The sequence below is a fragment of the Berghia stephanieae genome, chromosome 3 (assembly GCF_034508935.2).
Source record: "Berghia stephanieae isolate SIO BIC M18660-M18661 chromosome 3, UCSD_Bste_1.3, whole genome shotgun sequence".
In the NCBI taxonomy this organism is placed as follows: Eukaryota; Metazoa; Mollusca; class Gastropoda; order Nudibranchia; family Aeolidiidae; genus Berghia; species Berghia stephanieae.
This window is the reverse complement of record NC_088362.1, coordinates 55627082-55652567: the sequence shown is the minus strand read 5'-3', so window position 1 is coordinate 55652567 and position 25486 is coordinate 55627082. Positions and strand designations below refer to the sequence as shown.

General features: G+C 35.7%; 1 protein-coding gene across 3 annotated transcripts in view; it reads left to right on the top strand.

Moving 5' to 3' along the window:
* Window positions 1-20276, top strand: part of LOC144968038 (uncharacterized) — a 36275-nt gene extending 15999 nt beyond the window's left edge. For 2 of the 3 annotated variants that reach the window (XM_078905997.1, XM_078905995.1), the window contains exon 2: window positions 14056-20276. In XM_078905997.1, the coding sequence (XP_078762123.1) occupies window positions 14111-14869 (759 nt within the window). In that variant the 5' untranslated portion in view covers window positions 14056-14110 and the 3' untranslated portion in view covers window positions 14870-20276. Of the gene's footprint in view, window positions 1-11633; window positions 11783-14055 lie in introns of those variants that run through there. The other variant, XM_078905996.1, reaches the window with a different exon arrangement.
* The last annotated feature ends 5210 nt before the right edge of the window (window positions 20277-25486 follow it).

The following is a 25486-nucleotide window of genomic DNA, read 5'->3' as shown; positions in this document are numbered from 1 at the left end:
AAGATTGGAATAACCCAGGCGTCAGCCGCAGTGCAGCGCCGCAAATTGAGCTAGGGCGATGTGACTTGCTCAAGGCCACAAAGCACAGTGCGGTTGATCGAACTCGATCCCTTTCGGGTACGAAGCAAAGACCGTACCTCTGAGCCACGCTGAAGGTGCCATAATCGTGTTGAACTAGACTTCGAACCTTTCTTGTTATTGAAATAAGTAGCCTTGATCGATATAATTTTTGTTTGTTTGAAAATGTAATTTTTTAACCAACCAATAACAAGAATTACCATAACCGACTATGCATTAAGGACAGTGAAGTAATTACTGGGTTTGGTTTATTTATTATTGTTGTTAAGATCAACATAACAGCCGTTGCTATATTATTCAATGATCACAACACCAGAGTCAAAACGGTATATGACGCCTTGTGATTTAATGATTTAATGATTTTTCTCTATTAATCATTGACCTTAATTTTTTTGTTTTGTCTCTTGCCTTATTTTGGAGAATTCAACTATAGGCGCTCGTGATACTAGATAGTACCATAAAGGTGAAAAAAAAATCGATGATGACGTAACAGAATGAAGAAAAGGGTCGTTTGTATTCGACGTCATACAATTTGGATATATTTTTGCTGCGCAAAATACACACACACACACACACACACACACACACACACACACACACACACACAAAGAGAGAGAGAGAGAGAGAGAGAGAGAGAGAGAGAGAAGAAGGGTAAAAAATAGGTAGAGGATGAAACGACAGAAAGATAGATAGATAGATAGATAGATAGATAGATAGATAGATAGATAGTAGTAGATAGATAGATGATAGATAGATGATAGTAAGAACAACTATATATAATATATATATATATATATATATATACAGAGAGAGAGAGAGAGAGAGAGATGAGATAGATAGAGAGAGAGATAGATAGATAAATAGAAGAAGACGATAGATAGATAGATAGATAGATAGGAGAGATAGAAGAGAGAGTAGAGAGAGAGAAGATGAAGAGATAGATAGAAGAGACAGACTATTTTAAATGCATCCCCCCCCCCCCCCCCCCCACACCCACATTAAAATAAATGCGCACTAGAGTGAAATCATTTTAGTACGGCATTAGAGTATTTGGCTTACTATAGAAACAAATTATATTATTTGTAATAAAAAAAATGGAAAAAAAAATATCGTTAAACAATTCTAATAACAGGTTCCATTTTTTTGCTGAACATCCTATAAAGTTAAAGTTAAAGGAATATTCAACAGAACCATTTTGTTTTGAATAAAGGTTTGATCTCTACAATTATCAAGATGAACCTTGAATCTGAGCTAATAATAAGAGTGTCAAGGTTTTCTACAGTCTATAGATCTTGACCCCCACCCCCTACTTTCTTTTCTACCTATATCTAATCAACAAATCAATAAGTCAATCAATAAGTCCATGAATCAATGATGTATTTCACCAACGGTATGCGACCCAAAAACGGGTAAGACCGCGATAAATCGATCTACGAATACTGATCCAATCCGCCAATCAATCGAAACTCTACCACCTTCTGTCGTACTTACTATGAAAAAACATTAAAATTTTGGTCCGAAAACTCGTCCTTCAAATGTCGATCGATTAAAATGATCACCATCTTGTCAAAGACGCTCAAACCTGAGACTGTAATGAAGTCTCGGGTTTGAGAGTTTTTTGACAAGATGGGGCCATTTTAATTGATCGATATTTGAAGGGCGGGTTTTCTGGCCAAAATTTAAAAAAATAAAATATGTTTTTTTCGGAGTGCGGAAGATTTCTCGATATTGATGCTTCTATTGTTTCTGTAGTATGTTATCCAAAAACCCAATCTGGATTTAGATATGTCAGGGTGAACAATTTGCCGACGAATAAATTTGTAGTCTATTTTGTGTATTTGAGTTAAAATTAATGCGTAAATTTGAGTCTTTGGAAAAAGTTTCTTTATCAACTTTTTCTCAATGGACTCAAAAGATTATTTCGACTTAAAAATTCAATTTCCGGCGTTTGGCTTACCCAGACACAATATCAGATTGAGGTTGTGGATAACATACAGTGGAATCCGAATACAGTCAACCCTCTTAAAGTCAACTTCTGCTTAAAGTCAACAACTGTACTCATGTTGGTCAATAATTTTCTGTTCATTATTAAATTAATGATAGTTCAATTTAAAATATAAGTCATTTTGCTTAATATTCAAGCTTTTCTGGTCTGTAAGTGTTGTATTGGCTTTATTTAGGATTAACTGTAAGTGTTTTAGATCTTGTTGTATTTTATCATTACATTATGGTTTTTGTATGACTTGTGGCCGTTTTATGCTTTGGATTTTGTGGAATAATATTCCGCCTAATAAATGCTTTTGTTTCATGTTCATTTTTTGTTCGTACTTTATCCGCCCGTTTTTATCTCATATATATGGTTGTTTTTTAGTTTGATTTTCAGTCGGTGCGATTTTGATCACTTGCCTATCTATTTATTTGTTATAATATTATATATGTATTAGCTTCTCTACCTGTCTTGCTTACATATTTTTGTACTGTATGATGTATGTATTGTTGTATGTATGTTGTATAGAAATAGAACAGTATTTTTATGTATTTTCTTTTTTTGTCCATGTATATTTCTATTTTATTTGATTGTATTTATTACTCATTTTGTTGGGTGTAGGAAGAGGTGGGTGGGTAGGAGGGGAGGGAGGGGAGAGGGGTAGAGGGGTGTAGTTTTGAGTATGTCATCTATTACATTATTTCGTTGTCTCTTTTCAGTCTTTATGTTTTGTTTGGGATTATCAGTTTTGCTATCCAAATAATATTAGATTTGTTTTTGAATTTTCTACCATTTATCTATTCTCTATCTGTGTGTAAGAGCCCTTGCAACATCGAGTGCAAGGTTGTGTGGGAGGTATAGTAATGTTTTGGATATTTCGATGTAATAAGTTGGATTTGTGCAGTTTGTTTGATTTTGGGTGCTCGTACGATGATGCATGAGATGCACATCAATATCTATCTTCTCTCTTCAATCTTCTTATCTTTTTTTATATATCAGTCTTCACCACTGAAATCAGTGTTAAATCAAAAACTCGTCCTTCAAATTCATCTGATTTAAATGACCCAAATCTTGCATAAATTTCTCCTGGAGTTGTTTTTTGGAATATTTTTGACAAGAGTTGGATAGGTCATTTTGATCTAATTTTAAGGACGATTTTCGCCAAATGAACTTGTTTACTGGAATTTTTGACTTCATCATATATTAATCACTTCAGCCGTACCCTGGAAAGACACGTAGTTAAAATCTGACCAGAAAACTCGTCCTTCAAATATCGATCGATTTAAATGACCCAAATCTTGGCAAAAATTCTCAAACCTGGGACTGGTCTCAGGTTTGAGAGTTTTTGACAAGATGAGTTGATGAGGGTCATTTAAATCGATCGATATTTAAAGGACGATTTTTCTGGCCAAATTGTTAACTGTGTGTACGGAAGTTTACTGGTTAATAAAGGCAGGATTGTAGCCGGTAGCCGCTTGTCACCACTGAAACACAGTGCGTGTTTGGCTGAATAGGGCATGCAGACCGATATCGAAGTCCCGGGTTTAAGAGTCTATGCCAAGATGAGAGTCATTTAAATCGATCGATATTTGAAGGACGAGTTTTCTGGCCAAATTTTTTAATGTGCGTTTTTTCCAGAGTACGACAGAACAGTGAATAATATAAGGACTTATCTCAGAATTATCTGGGTTTCGAAAACAAATGTAACTAACGCCCATTCTAGGGCTCGGATTTAAATGAGCTTTTATATAGTGCAATATACACTAAACGTGCTCAAAGCGCTTTACAAAGTGTCCCGGACCAACAGCATCAGCAACACGTAACACGTAGAATGAGACTTGAAGCCTATAAGGCGATGATACAAATTTTTCTGACAGAGACAACGCTGTTAACGGCCAGGTACTCATTTTACACCTGAGTATGGTGAGAGAATGTGAGTGAAGAGTCTTTTCCAAGGACTCAACTACGCTCCGAGCGAGGCTCTAACCCAGGACCTTCCCATACGAAAGCGAGTGTCATACCACTAGAGCACATAGCCGCACTTTCAGTCGGTACGTCAATTCATGCTTGGGAGAAAATCATGCCATTCAATTAAGAATGTATTTGCTTGGTGCTTCATGTGCTTTCATGATGAATACATTTATGGATAAAGGGAAAACAGCGTAGATATGAAAAGACTGAAAATAATAATAATATCAGTTTCTTTTATGCTCTCATAAGTGTTCGGGGAAAAACTCGTTTTCAAAAATTTGGCCAGAAAACTCGTCCTTCAAATATCAATCGATTTAAATGGCCCTTATTTCGGCAAAAGCTCTAAAAACCAGGGACTTCCTGTTACTTCGCGAAGTAATAGAATTCAGAGTGTTTGCTCAGATTATATTTTTGTAAATGACTCATTTTTTTGAAGGTCGAGTTTTCTGGCCAAAATTTTAAAATAAACGACTTTTCAGTACGTCAGTTAATTGGTTAACTCACTAAATCCTAGAGATTTTTGCTACTTTTAATAATTGGAAAAAATGTATAAAAAATGAGCATGTACATAGATAGTTTTATTCAACTATTATTAATATGCAAAAACTAAAAACAGTAATTTTTCCTCAGAAAAAAATGTAATAAATAGGCATGGGGTAAAAGTAACCCCGGGTAAACTACGGATATAGTCGGTTTTAGGGTTGAGTGAGTGAAGGAACTCATTTGCTTGATACTTCATGTCGTGTTTTCATGATTAATACATTTATGACTGCCGTTGTTTTTAAAAAACACAGTATATGCAATGTTAACCAAAATAGCACATAGGCTTACAGTGAGTGCTCTTTGATACAACAGAATAAAGGGTAAACAACGTAGATTTGAAAAGACTGCGGATAATAATGATAGGAATAATATAATTTCTTTTATGCATTAAAGTTATCGATAAAAATGCCTTTCATTTTCATTGGCTTTTGAAACTTTTTGTGAGCCACACCAAGTCGTCGGTGTCTGTCACACAATCCAATTTAACACTAACACCGTCAGCTCATGAAGTCTGAGATCCGGAAAGAGAAGTAGATAGCTAGCGTGATTAAAAAAAAAATCTTTCTTTCTTTCTTTCTATCCATCTTCCTGTTTTCTTGTCTTTCTATTTTTCCTTTTCTCTCTATTTCTCTTTCTTTCTTTCTTTCTCTCTTTCTATTTATCTTTCTGTTTTCCTTTCATATCTTTCTATTTTTCTTTTCTTTTTTTTTCTTTTTTTTTTTTTTGTATTGTTTTCTTTCTTTCTATCTTTTGTTTCCTTTTTCTTGTTTGTTTATTTATTTTTAAAGGCTAGGACTGTCGTATTATTTCCACGTAAAGCTTTTCACGTTAATCCTATTGCGCAAGTGACTGACATTAAAGTTGTAGCTATAGAGCATGCGTATTTCATCCCTGTGATGTTATAAAACTAGATAAGTCGCATCAATTATAATGACATGGATAAATTCGGTCCAAATTACAAATGACATCTAAAAAAACAAAAAAACAAGCAAACAAAAAAAAAAACAAAACAAAAAACAAAACAAAAAAAAGCGAATCAAATCCGTTTAATAAGAAAAGAAAGAGAAAAAAAAAAAAAAGAACAGAAACAGCAATTATGACAGTGATTTATTTTTAAAAAATGCAATTTAACCAGAGAAACTATATATTTCTGATTTAACTTTCTCAGTTTAATCAGGTAAATAAAGCAGTAAGGATCAATCGAAAAAAAAAATCTTAAAAAAAAAAAAAAAGGAAATCAACCTTTTCACCGGAATTCACATTCTTCTGGGAAATGAAGTAGATAGATAATAAAATGAGATTCGTTCTAGCGAATTGTCTGCAAGAAGCTCTTGTGGGGGAACTTGCCTGTTTTGTTTTGTTTTTTTTTTTTGTTTGTATGTTTTTGAGGAGGGGGGGGGGTGTTGCTTTTTTACTTGTTTGTTTGTTTCTTTTTTTTTTGGGTTTGGGTGGGGGGGGGGGGGGGTGCTTTTTATTTCAATATTTGGTCTGTTTTGTTTGCCCGCTGCTCACCTGCCACCTTGCCAATTTTATCTGCTTTTAAAAAAAAAAAATCTGTTCTTGCACCTATCAATCTAACCCCCCCCCCTCCCCCCACGCCCCCTTCCTCCCATTCCTTAAAAAAAAAAATTTAATTAATTTATATGTGTATGCCATGACATGCTGATCATGCTGCTGACCTTTCTCTGCATTCAATCATGGCACACATGACACATAAACTAGCCGTGTTGAGAATTTTAGAAAATAAAAAAATTGAGCTTTATATAGCGCAATATCCCCTAAATGTGCTCAAAGCGCTTTACAAGGGGTCCCTGGCCAACAGCAACATTTAACATGTTGGACGGAACATGACGACGCCTTTATTCGATATTACATTTTTTTCGGACAGATACAACGTTGTTAACGGCCAGGTACACATTTTACACCTGAGTACGGTGAGGGAATGTGAGTAAAGAGCCGTCTCCAAGGACTCAACTATGCGCCGAGCGAGGCTCGAACCCAGGACCTTCCGATCCGAAATCGAGTGTCATACCACGACCACATAGCTGCAATCATGGCACATGACACATAAACTAGTCGTGTTGAGAATTTTAGAAAATAATGAATAGCTATCGTTCATAAAAATGGAAGTTTCCAGAGTGTACATAAAGGCAGGTGTGAATGCGGGTTATAATTATAATTATGGGCTTGATTTAACATTGTTGTAATGGCTTGTGCTTATGTGGTCTAGTAGTGTGACACTCGCCTTCGGACCGGAGAGTCCAGGGTTCGAGTCGAGATCTTCTCTGCTTATGGTTGAGTCCTTGAAAAATGCTCTTTGCTTACATTCTCTCACTGTACCTAAGTGTAAAATGATTACCTGGCCGTTAACAGCGTGTCTCTGTCGGAAAAAAACCCAAAAAACTTGAGCTTTATCCACTAAATATCCACTAAACGTGCTCAAAGCGCTTTACAAGTTTACAACATTTAACATGTAGGATGTGACATGACGCCTGTTAGGCGATATTATAATATTTTTTTTTGGACAGAGACAACGCTGACCAGGTACTAATTTTACACCTGAGTATGGTGAGACAATGTGAGTAAAGAGCCTTTTCCAAAGATTCAACTATGCGCCGAGCATGATGATGATGATGATGATGATGATGATGATGATGATGATGATGATGATGATGATGATGATGATAATGATAATATACTCTTATAGAGCGCACGGAATCCCAACCACGAGGCTCTTGGCGCTTTACATCAACACAAAACAATATAGAAAGAACGTGACATCAAAAAGAAATGTTTTCAGGGATTTCTTGAACACAGACAATGATTTGGTCTCCCGGGATGCTCTGTGGAATGGTGTTCCATACAGACGGACCAAAATGAGAAAAGGACCTTGCTCCCGCCTTTGTTCGAATGCCTACAATCATCAATAACAAATATTTCTTGTCGAAAACATTGAGGGTTGATTGTTTGGCAATGAAAATAGAATGGTTTAGATAAGTAAAATAAATAATAATTAAAATACATTCCATTTATTCATCCCATAGGGGGAAATGCGTCTTTTTAGGGTCTATTTCAAGGGAAGTCTGAAATAACCCAGACATCAGCCGTAGTGCAGCGCCGCAAACTGAGCTATGACGAATGTGACGTGCTCGATGCCACACAGCGCAACAGCGGGTATTCGAACTCGGTCATTTTCGGGGACGAAGCAAAGACTGTTCCGTCACGCTCCCCAGTCATCATCTATCGCGGCTTGTGCTCTTGAGCATATTGCCGTCCAGCTGTCTCCACGAATCACGATCCTCTGCGGTGCGCATGATATCTGTGTTGCTTTTAAAATCACATTTGGCCATTCCTAGGTTAGTTAAATAAGTCATTCTTTGTCTTCCTCTAGCTCTCTTTCCTTCGATCATCCCAGATGTTACCAACTTTTCTATTCCGTCTCTTCTCCACGCATGTCCCAGAAATCGTAACTGTCTCTTTCTGATGGTATCGATCAGTATTCTTTCCTTTCTCACCTTCTCCAACACTTCCTCGTTCGTATACCTGTCTGTCCATGATAGCCTCAACATTCTCCCCAGTACAAATAGTTTAATTCATTACAAACGCAGATCTTGACAAAATAATTCTCATATTATGATTACGATTTTATTCGTGGTAGTTTGCATGTCTGTTTTAAAAGTTGTAGTTGTGATTTTATAACGTGTGTACTTACGCACGGGGCTTAGTGTAATCTTTATTCACACATCTATTGATTTAAAAACAAAAACAAAATAAAAACAGATTGATAACAACACACCATTCGTTTCTAAAAGAGTGAATGAATAAGGATCAATGGATCTCGGTTTAGAAATACTGACTAAATAACTTTGTACACTTCGGACCGAGTATTTTCCCTTAGTATTTTGATAGATACGGTATTTTCCGGACCATAAACGGCAGTGCCTTAAAAAGTTTTTAAAAAAGTAACCCTTGACTTGTCAAAAAAAAAAAACAAAAAAAAAAAAGAAAGTCACAAACCCGAATTTTTTCCCGAGATTTCCTGACTTCAAAGGGGTCCTGATAGCTCAGTTGGTCGAGCACTCACTTCACTCGCAAAGGGGCCGAGGTCGATCCTGGGTGAAGTCAAGATTTTTTTCTGACCCCCCTGTCCACCCAGCAGTAATTGGGTAGGTGGGTGTATTAGACGAGGCGGAAAGTACTCTTATCCAAATAGTAGCAAGCAATTGCTCCGACTCCATGGGCTCCTAAGGACTACTTTTTTTTCGTGACTTCAACGAAGTGTTGGGTTTCGGGTTTTTTGTTGGTTCTTTTTTTTTTTTTTTTTTTTTTGGTATAAGTCGGTCTTAAATCTGTCGTTATGGACAAAACGAAATATAATAAATGCAAAGTGCTATGTCATTACATGACTGTAACGAAATGCTTCTGTGTAGGCGGCAGTTCACGACGGGATGTACGTCGTCGTAGTATTAGTTGTTGTTATTGTAATCCCTCCGGAACAACCCTTCTTTTGTTGATACGGGTCGTATCAGATCATGCACCTATGGCCGGAAGTTTGAATTAAACTATGTAGTGTGGGTGTTATTGTGAGAAAGGCATCAATCTTGTTTTCTCCGTAAACTTATAAGCAAAGTAGGATCCCGTATTCTACGGGAGTGACTTTGTTATTGTATGGCTTGATTGATATCTCGTAACTATGGGGTTGACGAAATTATTTATCCTTGATATGAGGATGTCCGGTATCAGGATGGGTTGTTGTTGTCCATGATTGTGGAATCTGGGAGAGTTTTTATTGAATTTGAGTTGTTTACGGATATGACTAACATCCGTTTGTGTGGGTAGAATTTTGCGTCGTTTGCTTGATTTTTGCCTATAAATGCCAGAGTTTTGAGCAGTTTCTTCAGACCACTCAGCGGAGTCTTTTAGGCTCATTGTCTCAAAAGAGACCAGGCAGCGGAGTCTTTTAGGCTCATAGTCTCTAAGCGATAACCACAGCGGAGTCTTTTAGGCTCATTTGTTTTAACTCTTGTGTAGAGTTGGATTAAGTCTTGTGTAGACTTTGTAGTGCTCAAAGTTCGAGCTGAAACACGTTTTGTGTTAACTCTTGTGTAGAGTGTGATTTAAGTCTTCTGTAGACTTTGTGGTGCTCAAAGTTTGAGCTGAATCAAGTTGCGTTATAACTCTTGTGTAGAGTTTGATTAAAGTCTTGTGTAGACTTAATTTGTGATTTCTATAATCTGTTCGGCTCTGGTGAGATTTTGAATAATATGTTGTGATTACAATTATGATTGTGTTTTGATATCAATATCATAATATCACTTTAAATTTTGATTCTCAATTAATTAATCAGATAATGAAATTAATTGTGTAATATATTCTTGTTGTAAAGAAAATAAGCTTTTCTTGCTATAAAGCATTATTATTTCATATCTACAAAGTAAAGCAATATTAATCAACATTAATAAATTGATTTGTTAAAGTAAAATAATATTTACTCATTTAAAGTAAACATATTGAGTGAGTTCGAATATAGATAGAGTTATATTCGTATGATTATCATATTATAACAAAATCATTTTCTTTCTTTAAAGTGAATGAGCCGTTGGAGGCTGGGCTTTAACAAGCCAACTTTAGGCTATACACTCATAGCTTGACACTAATAGAAACTGAACATTCGCCTGTTTTATAAGTTACCTGTGAAGAACCATTTGCTTATTTTAATATCAGAACATTGAGAAACAATTGATCTGTTTATGAATACTGTGAAACCAGAACAATTTCAAGAAGAGACAAATTAACAATATTAGAACAACCTTACAGTTTTGTTGAATATCAAGAACACTCTTTTGGCTTTCTTCTACACGTCTGGATTGTGTTTAGTTAGTTAGTTAATTATTAGTTGCCTGTATGACTGTGATGGTTGCAACCTATCTGTGAGATTGTCTGATGTGGTAGCGGTTTGGTAAAGTATTGATAATTAATTGATTTAATTATATATTGTCATATCGCTTTCATATCATATTCATCATCACATCACCTCCATCAATTTGTCATCCATCTATTTGATTTCATACTTATTACATCTATCATTTCATCTTCATATCTCATAATATCTTTGTTATATTGTAATAAATATATCTTCATTTAGCTTCAAAACCTTTATCAACGTATTGTGTTTGGTTATTGATCGGTGTCGTAGCTTGAATATAGCACACATAAACAAGGTTGCAAACTGCGCTACATAAGCATACGGTTTACGTGCGCACTTTGTGACAATGACAGAATTGTCACGTGACATAACGTAAGAGGTTGACGTGACTCAGTCAATGAAATGGCAGGTTTACTGGTTTACGGTGTCATACTTTTAAAAAAAATTAATGAAAACATAGCTGCTGGTAAATCGGCGGTCAATTTCTTCGAATTAAATATAAATTTTAAAATCCATATTAAATGATGTACTACTATGTTTTTTTATTATTAAACCTTAGTCTATTTTTTGTGATGTAACCATGTTTACATCAGGGTATTATTGGGTGTTTGACGAGTGAGTTGGGCGATAGCGCATTCAGTTCGCTTTGATCTCAAGACAAGGTCCTCCAGTTCAAAACTCTGCTGTCTAAGCACCAGACAGTCTAATAGTTTGGTCAAGTAGAGACTTTACGTCCCCCCACCCCCACACCCCCACCCCTCCACCCACTTCCATAAATAAATGCATTTGGAAGTGAAATTTAAAATATCAATATGACAAATTAGAGAGCAATTTTCCATATCTTTATGGTAACATTTCTTCCTTGGTACAATATACGATGGCCAAGAGCGAAGCGATCAGCCTTGGACCGGGCGCTTAAAATAAAAATGTGACATTGCTTTTCTTTTTCTTTTCCATTTTAATTTTGATTTTCCAACATAACCCAGTTAATGGAAATGCTTAGTAAGCATAATTATACAATAGACTGCTGCTTACATTCAGATTTAACGATCCAACTCCAAAAGCTAATGATTCATATCTGTTAACTTTTTATTCTGCCTTTCAGTTTAGAATAATCGAAACGAGACTGAGTTATTTATGAACAGGATAATATAATAATAATAATAATAATAATAATAATAATACTGTATTGACATTTCAGTTGTGGTTTTATCTTCTGTGTGTTCGCAAGGGAATTAAGGAGAGAGAATGAATATCGATTCTTTATTAAAGTGCTAGTAGGTTTTGATTTGTTTTTATATTCTACAATGAATGAAGGTTGTCCAAAGAAAGTGCCTTCTTCTTCTTCTTCTTCTTCTTCTTCTTCTTCTTCTTCTTCTTCTTCTTCTTCTTCTTCTTCTTCTTCTTCTTCTTCTTCTTCTTCTTCTTCTTCTTCTTTTCTTCTTCTTCTTCTTCTTCTTCTTTCTTCTTCTTCTTCTTCTTCTTCTTCTTCTTCTTCTTTCTTCTTCTTCTTCTTCTTCTCTTCTTCTTCTTCTTCTTCTTCTTCTTCTTCTTCTTCTTCTTCTTCTTCTTTCTTCTTCTTTTTTTTTTTTTCTCTCTTTTCTTCTTTTCTTTCTTTTTCTCTTTCTTCTTTTTTCTTCTTCTTTCTTTTCTCTTTTCTTTTTTCTTTTTTCTTTTTCTTCTTTTTCTTTTCTTCTTTCTTCTTCTTCTTCTTCTTCTATCTTCTTCTATCTTCTTCTTCTTCTTCTTCTTCTTCTTCTTCTTCTATCTATCTATTTCTTCTTTTCTATCTTCTTCTTCTATCTATCTTCTTCTTCTATCTTCTTCTTCTATCTATTTCTATCTTCTTCTTCTTCTTCATCTTCTTCTGTTATTTTTATTTATTTATCTATCATCTTTCGACAATGCATATATTAAACTATCAGTATCTATCATCATCGTATTAATCAATCTAACTAATAAGCTTTAGTATCATTATACTTATCTTATCTAGCATCAATGATTGATTTTTTATTATCTTTACCGTATTATCTCTATGTACTCTTAGCATTTTATCAATCTATTATATAAAATAATATATCAAATCATCGTTTTTATTAATTAATAAGTAAGCGTATTATATATTGAATTATTTTGAACTGTCAAAATATTATTTTATTATTTACCTCTTTACTTTACTTATTCTTATGTCTGTAACATTTTTTAATCTTAATTATAATAAATTATTAATTCATCATATTATTATTATTATTATTATTATTATTATTATTATTATTATTATTATTATTATTATTATTATTATTATTATTATTATTATTATTATTATTATTATATTACATCATAAATTATTTATCTATGTATATTCTTTTGACACTCCCATCATGTTCTTATTTTCGGTGCTGGTAGGACCTAAAAGTGCTCAATCAACAGATTTTTTTTAGATAATGAGGAAATGCACATAACATAGGAGGTGATTTTCATTACCTGCTCAGCCACATCCAAAAAGAAAATAACAGGTCCACGCGATGTGTACATATATCCGCATTCAATTATAGGCCTAATTTAACATTGTTGTAATGGACAATATTTTGCGTCATTTTTAAAAATTTCCATTACAACAATAAGCCCATAAAGAATTGGGCTATCAGACCTCCAAATAAGTGCACGTAGGGCCCAAGAATTATATTTGACACCTTAGAATCACCAGGGAAAATTTCTAGTCTCAAAACGCACAGGGTATTGTTCTATGAAGATCTGAACAAGTGTGTGTAAAAGGTGTCAGAAACAGCAAGAAAGAAAAATACAAGAAAAAAAAAAAAATAAAAAACATCCCAAAAAATCAGTCTTCCTCGACTGGGGATCGAACCTCAGACCTAATTAATCAGAAGGTCTGAGGTTCGATTCCCAGTCGTGGAACACTGATTTTTTGGGATGCTATTTTCTTCTTGCTTGCTTTGTCTGGCACCTTTCATACTCATTTGTTCAGATCTTTATCTTACACCGGTGCCTGCTTCCTATTTTCTCAACAGGGTATTGTTCTGTGGGGCAAACGAGACAAGTTTTTTCCTCTTTAAGTCACCGAATAAATTTTCAAAATTTGCAGTTTTCTTTGAATGATGAAAATGCGACTCAGCAGTTTTTATGCGGCTATGTGGTCTTGTGGTATGACACTCGCTTTCGGATAGGAAGGTCCTGAGTTCGAGCCTCGCTCGGCGCATAGTTGAGTCCTTGGAAAAGACTCTTTACTCACATTCTCTCATCATACGCAGGTGTAAAATGAGTACCTGGCGGCCGTCAACAGTGTTGTCTCTGTCGGAAAAAATTGTAATATCGCCTAACAGGCGTCATGTCTCGTTCTACATGCTACCTGTTGTTGTTGGTCTGGGACCCTTTGTAAAGCGCTTTGAGCACATTAAGTGGATATTTCTCGATTTAAAAGCTCGTTTTTTTTTATAAGTCACTTCCTGGCAAAAAAAAACAAAAAAACAAAGCAAAACAAAACAAAGATGTATCCGTTGTAATGGGTTTTTTTAAAATTTTGTCTTCACAGTTGATACCGACATTTAAGAGAACTACTCCCGAGCAACGTCTTCTAGTCTCTCACAATGGGCTGTGTGTCGTCAAAGGAGGAGGAAAACTTTCCTTCAGACAATATTCCAGGCGAAGGCCATGCCCTCAAAGCCGCTAAAGAAGTCTTAGACGATAAATTAAACGAGGATGACGAAAAGAAAGAGAAAAAAGAGAAAAAGAAAGATAAGGAGGAGGAAAAAGAGAAGGCGATTGAAGTTCCGGAGTTTGTTCACGGTGCCGCCGTTGTGATGGCTTCTGACATAGCCGATCAGCAGAAGGAGAAAAAGAAGAAGAAGAAAGATAAAGAACACAAGGAAAAGAAGGAGAAAGTGAAGAAAAAGAAGACCGTTCATAAAAGAACTGATAGCGGTACGTCTTGGGACTCTTTCATCAGCTTTTTCTCATCGTCGTCATCTTCGTCGTCGAGTAGTAGTGATGAAGAGGGAGGTGATAATAATATTGAAATTCATTTTCATGAAAATATCATTGTAAATGAAGAAGTCGTGATAGAGCAAGACATAGTGAACACGGAGGAAATTATTCTAGAAACTTCGGAAGTAGATTTACAATGCGAAGTCGACAAAGACAATGATGATGAGCCTGAACCCGTAGAAGAACCGGAGCCAGAACCGGAAGAGGAACCGGAACCAGAGCCGGAGGAGGAACCGGAACCAGAGCCAGAGGAGGAGCCGGAACCAGAGGAGGAGGAAGAGGAGGAACCAGAACCTGAGCCAGAGGAAGAGGAGGAGGAGGAACCAGAACCTGAGCCAGAGGAAGAGCCAGAAGATGAGTAGTTGGCTGATCTTTAAAGTCCCGTTTCATCCTGTTACTTGAGCTTTATTGAAAAGCGAAATGGTGCTTTCTTTGTTTGCTAGTTTTATAAGCTCAAATATACGCATACCAATGTAAACCAGGCTTCCAAAAATTCATGACATTTGTAGTCATGCCAAAGTCAGTATTGTGTGTGTGTATGTGTGTGTGTGTGTGTGTGAGAGAGAGAGAGTGTGTGTGTGTGTGTGAGAGAGTGTGTGTGTGTGTGTGTGTTTGTGTATCTGGGGAGGATTGGTTGGGTTGGGGAGAGGGGGGGGGGTGTCAGTGTTTGTGTATGTGTGTGTGTGTGTGCGTGTGTGAGTGAATGAGTGAGTGAGAGTGTGTATGTGTGTGTGTGTCTGAAGAGGATTGGGTGTGTGTGGGTGGGGGGGGGGGGGGTGTCAGTGTGTGTGTGTGTGTGTGTGTGTGTGAAAATGGTATGTACAGATAGCGTTTAATGTTGGTGTTGTTGGTGACACTTATACTTGAAACATCATTAGCAAATACTTTAATATAATATTTCTGCTTCCAAACATAGATCTAGTGCTTTTTATTTTTTTTACAAATCTTATATTATTATTATTATGAATTGTATTGTATTCAATTGTCATAAATTATTGTTTTTGTTCAAATTTTTGGTTAAAATGTTTACGTTTTAACAACGGAAAGAGGAATGAATGCAACAAGCGCACAAGTCGAAATCATTATCGGTTTTGAAAAGTGCGCAAAACAATTTATGCGAATTTTTATAGCGCACTTACACTACATCGCTTCAATATTATAATCAATGCGCTCCACAATTCTTCACTAGCAGTTTTATATTTTTTACATCGCCTGTTATAATATATTATTTTAGATTGTTATACCCATGTTGTTTTTTATTTTTTTTTTTATGAATGATTTTGTTTTCTATAACGATGACGTTGCTATAATAATATTTGTTATTATTTGACATGACGTGTTCTTATTTAAAGGTCTGATCATCCAAATTATTATGGGCTCATAATCTCAAACGGACGCAAAATATTGCCCATTATAACAATGTTAAATCAAGCCCATAAAATTCCATTATGTTGTCAGACCTGCGAATAATGTTCACGTGTATTCGGCCCCAAACTGCTGCCAACTTATTATTAGTTATTATTATATTTCTTATCTTTATTATTATTATTATTATTATTATTATTATTATTATTATTATTATTATTATTATTATTATTATTATTATTATTATTATTATTATTATTATTATTATCATTATTATTATTATTATTATTATTATTATCATTATTATTATTATTATTAGCATTTATTTTATGCAAAAGACGGTAAATGGAATGTCATTGTGAATGCGTTTTTGTTTTTACATAATTGTATTGCTGAAATCTGGGAGAACGAGCGTTTATATAGAGCAATCTCCACTTAACGTGCTCAAAGCGCTTTACAAGGGACCCCCCCCCCCTGTCCACCAAACAGTGATTGGGTAGCTGGGTTTGTTATGTCTTGTGGAAAGTACGCTATAGAAACCAGGATAAAATCCGGTTCCAAGAGCCTAATGAAGGGCTCTCAATGAGGGGCTACCCACCCCCCCCCCTCCCCCACCCGCCCCCCGACTTAACAATGAATACCGCTGTGTAAAGTCCTCATCGTCTGATTATTTAATGAAACCAAATAAAAGTGATATATTATACTCTTATGCTTTCTATACTCTGCAACATTTCACCATTATTTCATGTTATATCATTCAATACAAACATAAAAATTGTCATTTTATAGCTTGATTCTTTTTTTTTTTTTCTTTCAAATATACAGTATTCGCTAGATTCTAGCGCGCTCTCGGGAGAGGCCAAAAAGCGTGCTGTAATCCGATGCGCGTGGAAAGTAATATATACATAAAACTCGGTCACCCAGCTTCAGTGTGCTGTATTCAGAGAGTGTTGGAAATCGGCGTGCTGGGATCCAGCGGGTACTAACTGTACACACTAATTTATTCCAATTAGCTAGGAATTCTTTATCGTCTTTTACACTTATAGAACTACGTTTTGCAAAGATGTGTGTGAGCCGTATTTGTAATTAATTTGATAGATTGGCAGCTGTGTGTGTGTGTGTGTGTTGGGGGTGGGCGGAGGTTTTTTTTCTTTTCTTTTTTTTTTAAAGAAAAAAAGGGGATTGGGTCATTCCAACATGATGTATATTTACCTTATCTCTTGGAAAATACTTATCTGAGATGGATAATGACACTTGAGTTAGGATTTCAAACACATCAGAAGGGTAGTTCATATTGAAGAAAGAGCTCTCAAGAGATACAGGTGATAACACTACTACTTTTACTACCGACTTTGAGCTCGCTGAGCTTTTATATTATTATTATTTCATACATACAAACAGTAAACAGACCATGTTTGTATCGCAAGCTGTGGGTGGAATTCCCTTTTGGGCGGGGAAAAACGTCCCCCTCCCCTGCCTAACCACTCTTGTTATCTCTTCTATTGCCTCACTTGTAAAATGATTTTCTTTACCACGTGGGTTTATAACCCTGTTCTGAAATGAGATCATTTTGATTTCCCCTGGCCCCTTCCCGGAGCCTTTTCCTCGAAAGGAAACAGTCGGTTTTTCCTTTTTTACTGACAAATAGTGGTTATCCAATTTTCTTTCTGACTTTGTCTTGGAATGCGATCACTTCGAATTGTCCTGGCAAAATAACAACAAAAAAAAAAAAACAAAAACAATTTAAAAAAAAAACAAAAAAAACCACAACAAAACAAAAAACAAACAAACAAACAAACAAAACAACAACAAAAAACAACAAACCAACAACCTTACTAATTAGATCACATCGCTACACCCTTTTGACATATGCCACATTTTAAAGCGGAATGGACTATGTCCTTTATCGCCCTCAAGATCATTAACCAAATGAATTTTATGTTTAGAGCTTCTTTTAATTTTTTTTAGCGTCTCTTAAATATTAATTAGGCTTGGCAAAACAGCAAAAATTCTTGCCTTTTGATATAAATTAGTTAACGACCGTACTCTAAAAAAAAGCCAAAAAAAAAAAAAAAGAAAAAAAAAAGAAACTCGTATTAAAAATTGGGCCAGATAACTGGTCCTTCAAATATCGATCGTTTTAAATGACCTTCATCTTGGCAAAAACTCTCAAATCTAGAACTTCATCAAGCTCCAGGTTTGAGAATTTTTGCCAAGAAGATCATTTAAATCGATCGATATTTGAAGGACGAGTTTTCTGACCAAATTTTAAAATACCCGTCTTTCTAGAGTACTGAAGTTGACTGGTTTATAAATGAACTAAAATATGAATATGAAAATTTATATGCCTTATTTTCGTGGTTTCTATAGGCTTTACAATATCTCACTTAGGATTTCATGTTAATGACAAATACGGATAAATTAGAGCAACGTGATAAGAATGCAATATTTTTGTTCGATCATGGAATTATCTATCTATAACTTCATTGGATGAGCACATTGTTGTTAACTAAATGTGTAAAAGACGAAAATTGTGTTAGATTGTTTTGATTGAAAATAATCCAGCGCTGACCTCTCTCTCTCTCTCTCTCTCTGCATGTGTGTGTGTGTTCGTGGTTGTTGATGTGTTGTGCGTGCTTATTATTCATTAATTATTATTATTTATAGAATTTGTATTATATTACAGTTAAACCATGTCATTCCCCAATATGTCTGTGACACACAAGAGTTGATATATGGTGCACCAAAAACGTTGTAATGTGTTATTGTTGATATTAGAGAAACGATTATGTTAAGCACCGCATTTCATTTCTCATGTTGTCTTAGCGGGAAAAGATGGTAAGGGATTTTATGCTCCTATGCATGTTATCCCCACCGTTAATACTTTATAATTGATAACCCCATGATGAATTTTCAAACGTGTTAGACATAGAGAAGAAAAGTGTAAAGTGAGTATCGATACCTTTAAAACGAAAGAAATCGTATCGCAACCCTTCGAATGTTAGAAAACAAAAGTAAGATCATTCACTATTGGAATCTTCTCAATGTTGTCCGGCTTCTTCTTTTTGAATTTCTTAGCCAAGCGCATAGCATCTATAGTTACATATAGAAGGAACGAAATTGACGTCACTCAGCTCTTTGTTGTTGTTTTTAGACAGCCATTTTTATGATTTATTCTCAATCAGACTATAAACCTTAAAGGTTACACATCGTTTTTTGTGTTGGTACCTTATATCCGATTGGCGGATGTTATGAGAATTTTACCTAAACGCAAAGCATCGATATGAATCTTGGGGCAGCAGCTTCTAATGGTGCTCACACTACTATGTTATGATGATCTATCCAGGAGGAAAACTCATTACCGCATTCGTGCACCGTCGCAAACCCGCCCGGAAGCTTCGTTACAACGCACTGTTCAACTAGATGCTCTGCGGTTTCGGGCTCTTGATCACAACGTGTACATGTTGGACAGGTGGCAAGCCCCTACGGATGAAGTGAGCATGCCGTTTTAGCAGGTTCTCGACCGAAGCCGATTGACTGCCACCAATGTCTCCTCTCGCTGGTGGAAAAGTCTGGCAACTTCTCCGCCAGTTTCGAGGAGTCGAATCTTAGGGTGAATTTCTATACGTGACGGCTGAGAATAAATCCGTTTCATGTGATACTGTAAAAAGTTCATGTTTCATATAATTTTAATTCTAAATTCCACTTTTAGGAGTCATCCCGACGTAATACCGTTCTGAGATGGCGGGCCACATTTTCTGTCGTGTATGTCATTTGATTGGAATCTGTTCATTTTTCACCACCACCATCATCACCATCATTGCCTTTTTCACACTGGGTCAGGGCATAGGCCACAGACAAACAGTTTACATCCCTCTCTATCTTGAGCTAATTAATAAAAAAAATCTCGTTCCATGTCTTATCACTTTTCTGTATATCAGCTTCTATAACTCTTCTCCATGTTCCCCGTGGCTGTCCTCTTGATCTTCTGCTCTGAGGGTTCCACTCCAATACTTTTTTTTGTTATGGTGGAGCCATTCTTTCTCACGCTGTGTCCAATCGTAGCCATCGTAAACTCATACTTTATAGCCTGACACTGACCAACAAATGACGTCAAAAGACAAGTCTTTGGCCACAAAAAAAAAAAACAAAACAAAACAAAAAACAAATAAGTCGTGAGTTGTTTTCAACAGTTCAACCAATGGGATCACTTGTTTTCTTGACCACCACTTATGTTAACACATTGGGCTGTCTACTACAAACCTAAAAATGACGTCAAAATATGGGTCTTAGTATCAGGCTATTACGTTAATTATGACTACTGCGCAGCGTCGAGTGAGTTGTCGTTAGTAATGTTCAATGAAACAAGTGATGCCATTGGTTGAACTATTGAATATAACTCACGATTTGTTTTCTTTTGTGGCCAAAGACTTGTCTTTTGACGTAATTTTTGGGTCAGTGTCATTTCAATCGTAGCCATCGTTATGTTATAGCCTGACACTGAAACCCAAAAAGACTGGCATTTTGACGTCATTATTTGTTTTTTGCACCGCCTTGTGAAATGTTAGTAGTGCTCATGGAAACAAGTGGTCCCATTGGTTGAAATATTGAATACAACTCACGATTTGTTTTCTTTTGTGGCCAAAGACTGGCATTTTGGCGTCATTTTTTTGGTCCGTGTCAGGCTATAAGTTAACGGTTCAATCCACCTCCATCGTCTTCCTATTTCCATTTGATTGGAATCTGTTCATTTGTCACCATGACATTAAATAAATGTTTGCATCATTAACTGAATTAGGTCATGTAACCCACTTTGCATTGTGTGTGTGTGTGTATTTGTGTACGTTATTGCCGTTTTCACCGGTGATGTTGAAGATGGTTGATTTTTAAAGTTGTAGGTCTTTTCCCATGGCGAATAAAACTAACTTAATTTTTGACTCTTTAGTTTTTGCTTTGATCTTGCTGTATCCCCGTGCCACCCACTGTGCATCTTTCCCTGTCGCCCATTCCACTCCCCTGATCACAGGCAAATCACTGATAACAGGAAACTTCACCTGTCACAAGTGATTAATTACCTGCACCTTCGTCAGTTGAAACAAGGGGAGGTAAGCGAGGTCCGAAAACAAGGGTGATATTGTCAAAAAATTCATAAGAAATGCACTCCTTACATCATTTAATACTGGAAACCTATGTGTCACACACAATTTCTTCTTATTTTTTTTAATATTTTAAATTTCTGGCGTAATTATATATATTTTTGTGAAGTGCCAATTGGATTATAAAGCAGATAAGAATATTTCAAATTAGTGAGTGAAATTGTTCTGTCCACCGTATATCATTGATTAAAATATTTTTAAAACATGTTTTGTCACCATGAGGGTCATATTTTCTTACACCCTAAAATAATTCAATAAATTTGCAATTAGTATGTCCAAGAAGTACGCTTAATTCACACGAAATAAAAAAGTTATGATTATTTAAAATATGGGCAATCCGTTGTGTGAAATAACATTATTATTTTTGGTTGAGTGATTTTATTTTTTTATATTAATTTTATTTGTGGTACTGAAATAATTTTTTTTTTGTACTTCATACATGGATGGAACATTCTCTTGAAACTCAAATAATAAAACTAAATAATCTATGTAGACTTTGTGGCCAAAGATGGTTGAAAAGAGGAGGGGGGAGAAGCAATTTAAAAAGATAAAGAAAAAATTGCATGACATGAAAGAATGTAAAGAAAGTATCATCGGACCAGTTAGAAAAGCAATACAAAATGTTTTAGATCAGAATAAAATTGTCAGACAAGCATTTCACGGTGGCCACTTCATTGCCAATCACTGCCACAAATACATAAAGAAAGTAATATACAGACACCTTACAAAGACAGCTATACATGCAGTTAGTACAAACACCCAAAGAGACACCCTAATCACGAAAATAATTCAACAAGATCAAATATAATACTTTAAATGACAGCTACAGAGATGTACATAAATTAGTATCCCATTCAAATCCCATGTCATCAGAAGAAATTAAAAGAGCAGAGGAAGCCGTCGCAAGGTATTTGCAGAATTACAGAGAAGCATTCCCTCACTCAATTACCCCCAAATTACATATATTGGAAATGCACTGCATTGACTGGTTGAAGCGATATAAGATAGGGTTAGGATTCCATGGCTAGCAAGGTGGTCAACTGCTCCATTTTAGCATAGGGAAGATTGAAAAAAGAGCAGGAGGACTTCATAGTGAAAAAGCAAAATTGTCTTTCACAATGGAAACATCATTGCTTCAAGTTGAACCAGACGTCAGTACTTCATAAAGGCCCCTAATAATAATCCTAAATATTAGAATGATATCTCTCCTTTCTGGTTGGTGTTGAAAATAGATGAGAAACTATTGTTAAACTTGTTTATTTGTTTTCATAATGGTGTTGCATGCATTGTGATTAGACATGAAACTTTGTTAGTTGTGATGTGTGAAAAAAGAAGAGAGAGAGTGATAGAAATATTTCTTAGTAAATTTATTACTGACAATGTGATCGGAACGTGACAGACCATAGAATTTATATTAATTAATGAAATATGTCATCAAGTGAATCGTATTCATAAGGAATGATTGGATATCAGTTTTATAAGACACACACTAACACGTACCTTCCAGTCATCACTGTGACTGGCTAATTTGTGGACAAGATACTGGTGGATTTGATAAGGAGTTACCACAATATCAAGACCTCTCACAGGACTGCCAGGTCTGAACAGGCCATAAAACTTACATACACTTTTTCCTCATTCTCTTCTGCTTCTGATTATCCCAAAATTATTTGCCTGTACGGTGACTTATGCTATTTATTCACATGTTTCTTACCAATTATAGTTATGATCTTGCATTGAATTATAGTACAACTCATGGAGAGTGGCGTTGTAAAACCATTCGGTTCATAGCCATACAAATGGTATGACAATATTCTTTACATTATGAAGAACAAGAATATATGAATAAGAAAAAGTTACGTCAACGGATTATTGAGCAACGATTATTTGAAAATATCAATAAAATGCAGAATCGGAGAGAAAAAATACAGGTAGCAAAAATGCCGATGCTGGTAGCATGATGAGTCATCGACCTGTCACAACTTGATTAATTACCCTCCCACCGGTGGAGCGCTGGCTCAAACTAAAAGTTCGAGTTTTAGTCGCCGTTTTCCCATGTATGTACATAAAACTAGAATACTAGAATACTTTATTATTAATGTGCCTTTTTCTTTATAATAAACATACAGATACTCAACTCTCAGTTAACTTTTAAGATTTTGTTTTCATTTACAGCTGTATTTCTGGATGGTGTCTTTGACCTTCCATGACGAGCAGGAGGTCACGCTGTCTTCGATCCCCTGTATCAGTCTTCTCGGCTGTTTTCTGTCTTTGTCTTGGAATCGGATTAAGTTTTGTTCTAGCCCTGGACGGGGTTCTTGGCGGAAGAGAAACAGTTATAATATATATATATATATATATATATATATATATATATATATATATATATATATATATATATATATATAGTTTCGGGAGATGATTTATTTTTCATTGTATATCATCTCTCCGTTATGTACTGTTACGTTTTTGTTTTAAATATTTAATTTAATGGTTAGTATACAATTGAGTGTATTCCTCTTAATGGAGACCTGTGCTTGTGTCTGGATGAAACTTTTAGATGCAGGAAGGCCACTTGCCGTGTCTTCTATCCCCTTATATCTATTTTCCAATTTGCTTTCTGTCTTTGTCGTGGAATGAGATTAGAGTTGGTTTTGTCCTTTCCCTGGACAGAGTCCTTGGCGGGGAGAGAAACAGTCAGATGTATAGTTATTGTTTTGGGAGATAATAATAGTTTTTCCCTCTCTCGATTATCTTATAGTTGTTTTGAATTTATAAAGTATTCGAGTTTATGCCTCTTAGTTAGTGGGATCCTGTGCTTGTCTGGATGAGACTTTAAGGTGATCTCAAACCATGCACAATGATAGTATGCCGTTTGAATCTACACCTGTTCCATATTTATACCATTCCCCTTTGTCTTACTTTTCTTGTGTGCTGTTAATTAATTGTAAATCTATAATATTTTAGAGGTTAGAAGATCCATGTTCAGTACACATCAGAGAGATGATTTGCAAGGGAAAAAATATAACCTCTCAAAACTGTACATTTGACGACTGTTTCCCTCTCACCAAGAGCCAGGACAAAACCAAGTAATCCCATTCCAAGACAAAGACAAAAAGCAAGATGGGAAACCTATATAGAAGGATAGGAGACACAGCAAATTGGCCTCTTGCCCACCATGGAAGGTCAGAAGACCCCACCCAATACCCTTGTCCGGAGGAAAATTAAACCTATTGCATGGAAGAGAGGAAGCAAACAAGTCTTATGTTTTTTTAAGTTTTTTTTTTTTTAGGGTTTTACGGCGCTTGCAACACATTAAGGTCATATCAGCGCGAGTAAAATGTAAAAAAATGGGCTAGTAAAAAGTTCTGGAATACAATTAAAGCACCCACGAAAAGGTAAGACAAAGGGGAATTTGTTCAAATAGGAAACAGATGTAGATTCCAAGAGCACACTATGTTTGTTGTTTTTGGTTGTAAGGGTTTTACGGCGCTCGCAACACATTTAGGTTATATCAGCGCCAGTAAACAGGAAGAAAATGGGATAGTAAAAAGTTCTAGAATTACAATTAAAGCACCCAAGAAAAAGTAAGACAAAGGGGAACTGAGAACAAATAGGGATCAAATGTAGATTCCAAGAGCATACCACCAATGTACTTAGTTTGAAATCACCTATAAGTCTGATCCGGACACAAGCACAAAATCCAACAAAGAGGAACACACTCGAATGCTGAAATTATACATTCAAAATAACAAATATGATAATACATAACAGAGAGATTATTTACAAGGAAAAAATATCATCTCTCAAAACAGTAACAATGCATTTGACTGTTTCCCGCCCAGCTAGAACTCCGGCCAGGGCCAGGACAAAACCAAGTAATCTCATTCCAAGACAAAGACAGAAAGCATGTTGGAAAACAGATAAAAGGGGATAGAAGACACAGTATGTACCCCCTGCCCACAATGGGAGGTTAGGAACCCCACCCAGAGAGCACACTATCAAAGTACTTAGTTTGAGATAACCTAAGTCTCATCCAGACACAAGTACAGGTCCCAACTAAGAGGGATACACTCAAATGTTTACAAATCATATATAATATGTAAACAAAACAATAAAGTGCATCTACAAGGGAAAAAACCATCATTTCCCAAAACTCTTAACTATACATTTGACTGTTTCCCTCCCAGCTAGGGTATTCGGCCAGGGCCTGGACAAAACCAAGTAATCTCATTCCAAGACAAAGACAGAAAGCAAGTTGGAAAACAGATATAGGGGGGTAGAAGACACAGTATGTACCTCCCTGCCGACTATTAGAGGTCAGGAACCCCACCCAAGTGAGCGGAACCGAGGTTATGGTGGTGGATATGTTTTATGTTTTTATGTTTTTAAGGGTTTTACGGTGCTTGCATCACATTTAGGTTATATCAGCGCCAGTAAAAAGGAAGAAAATGGGAT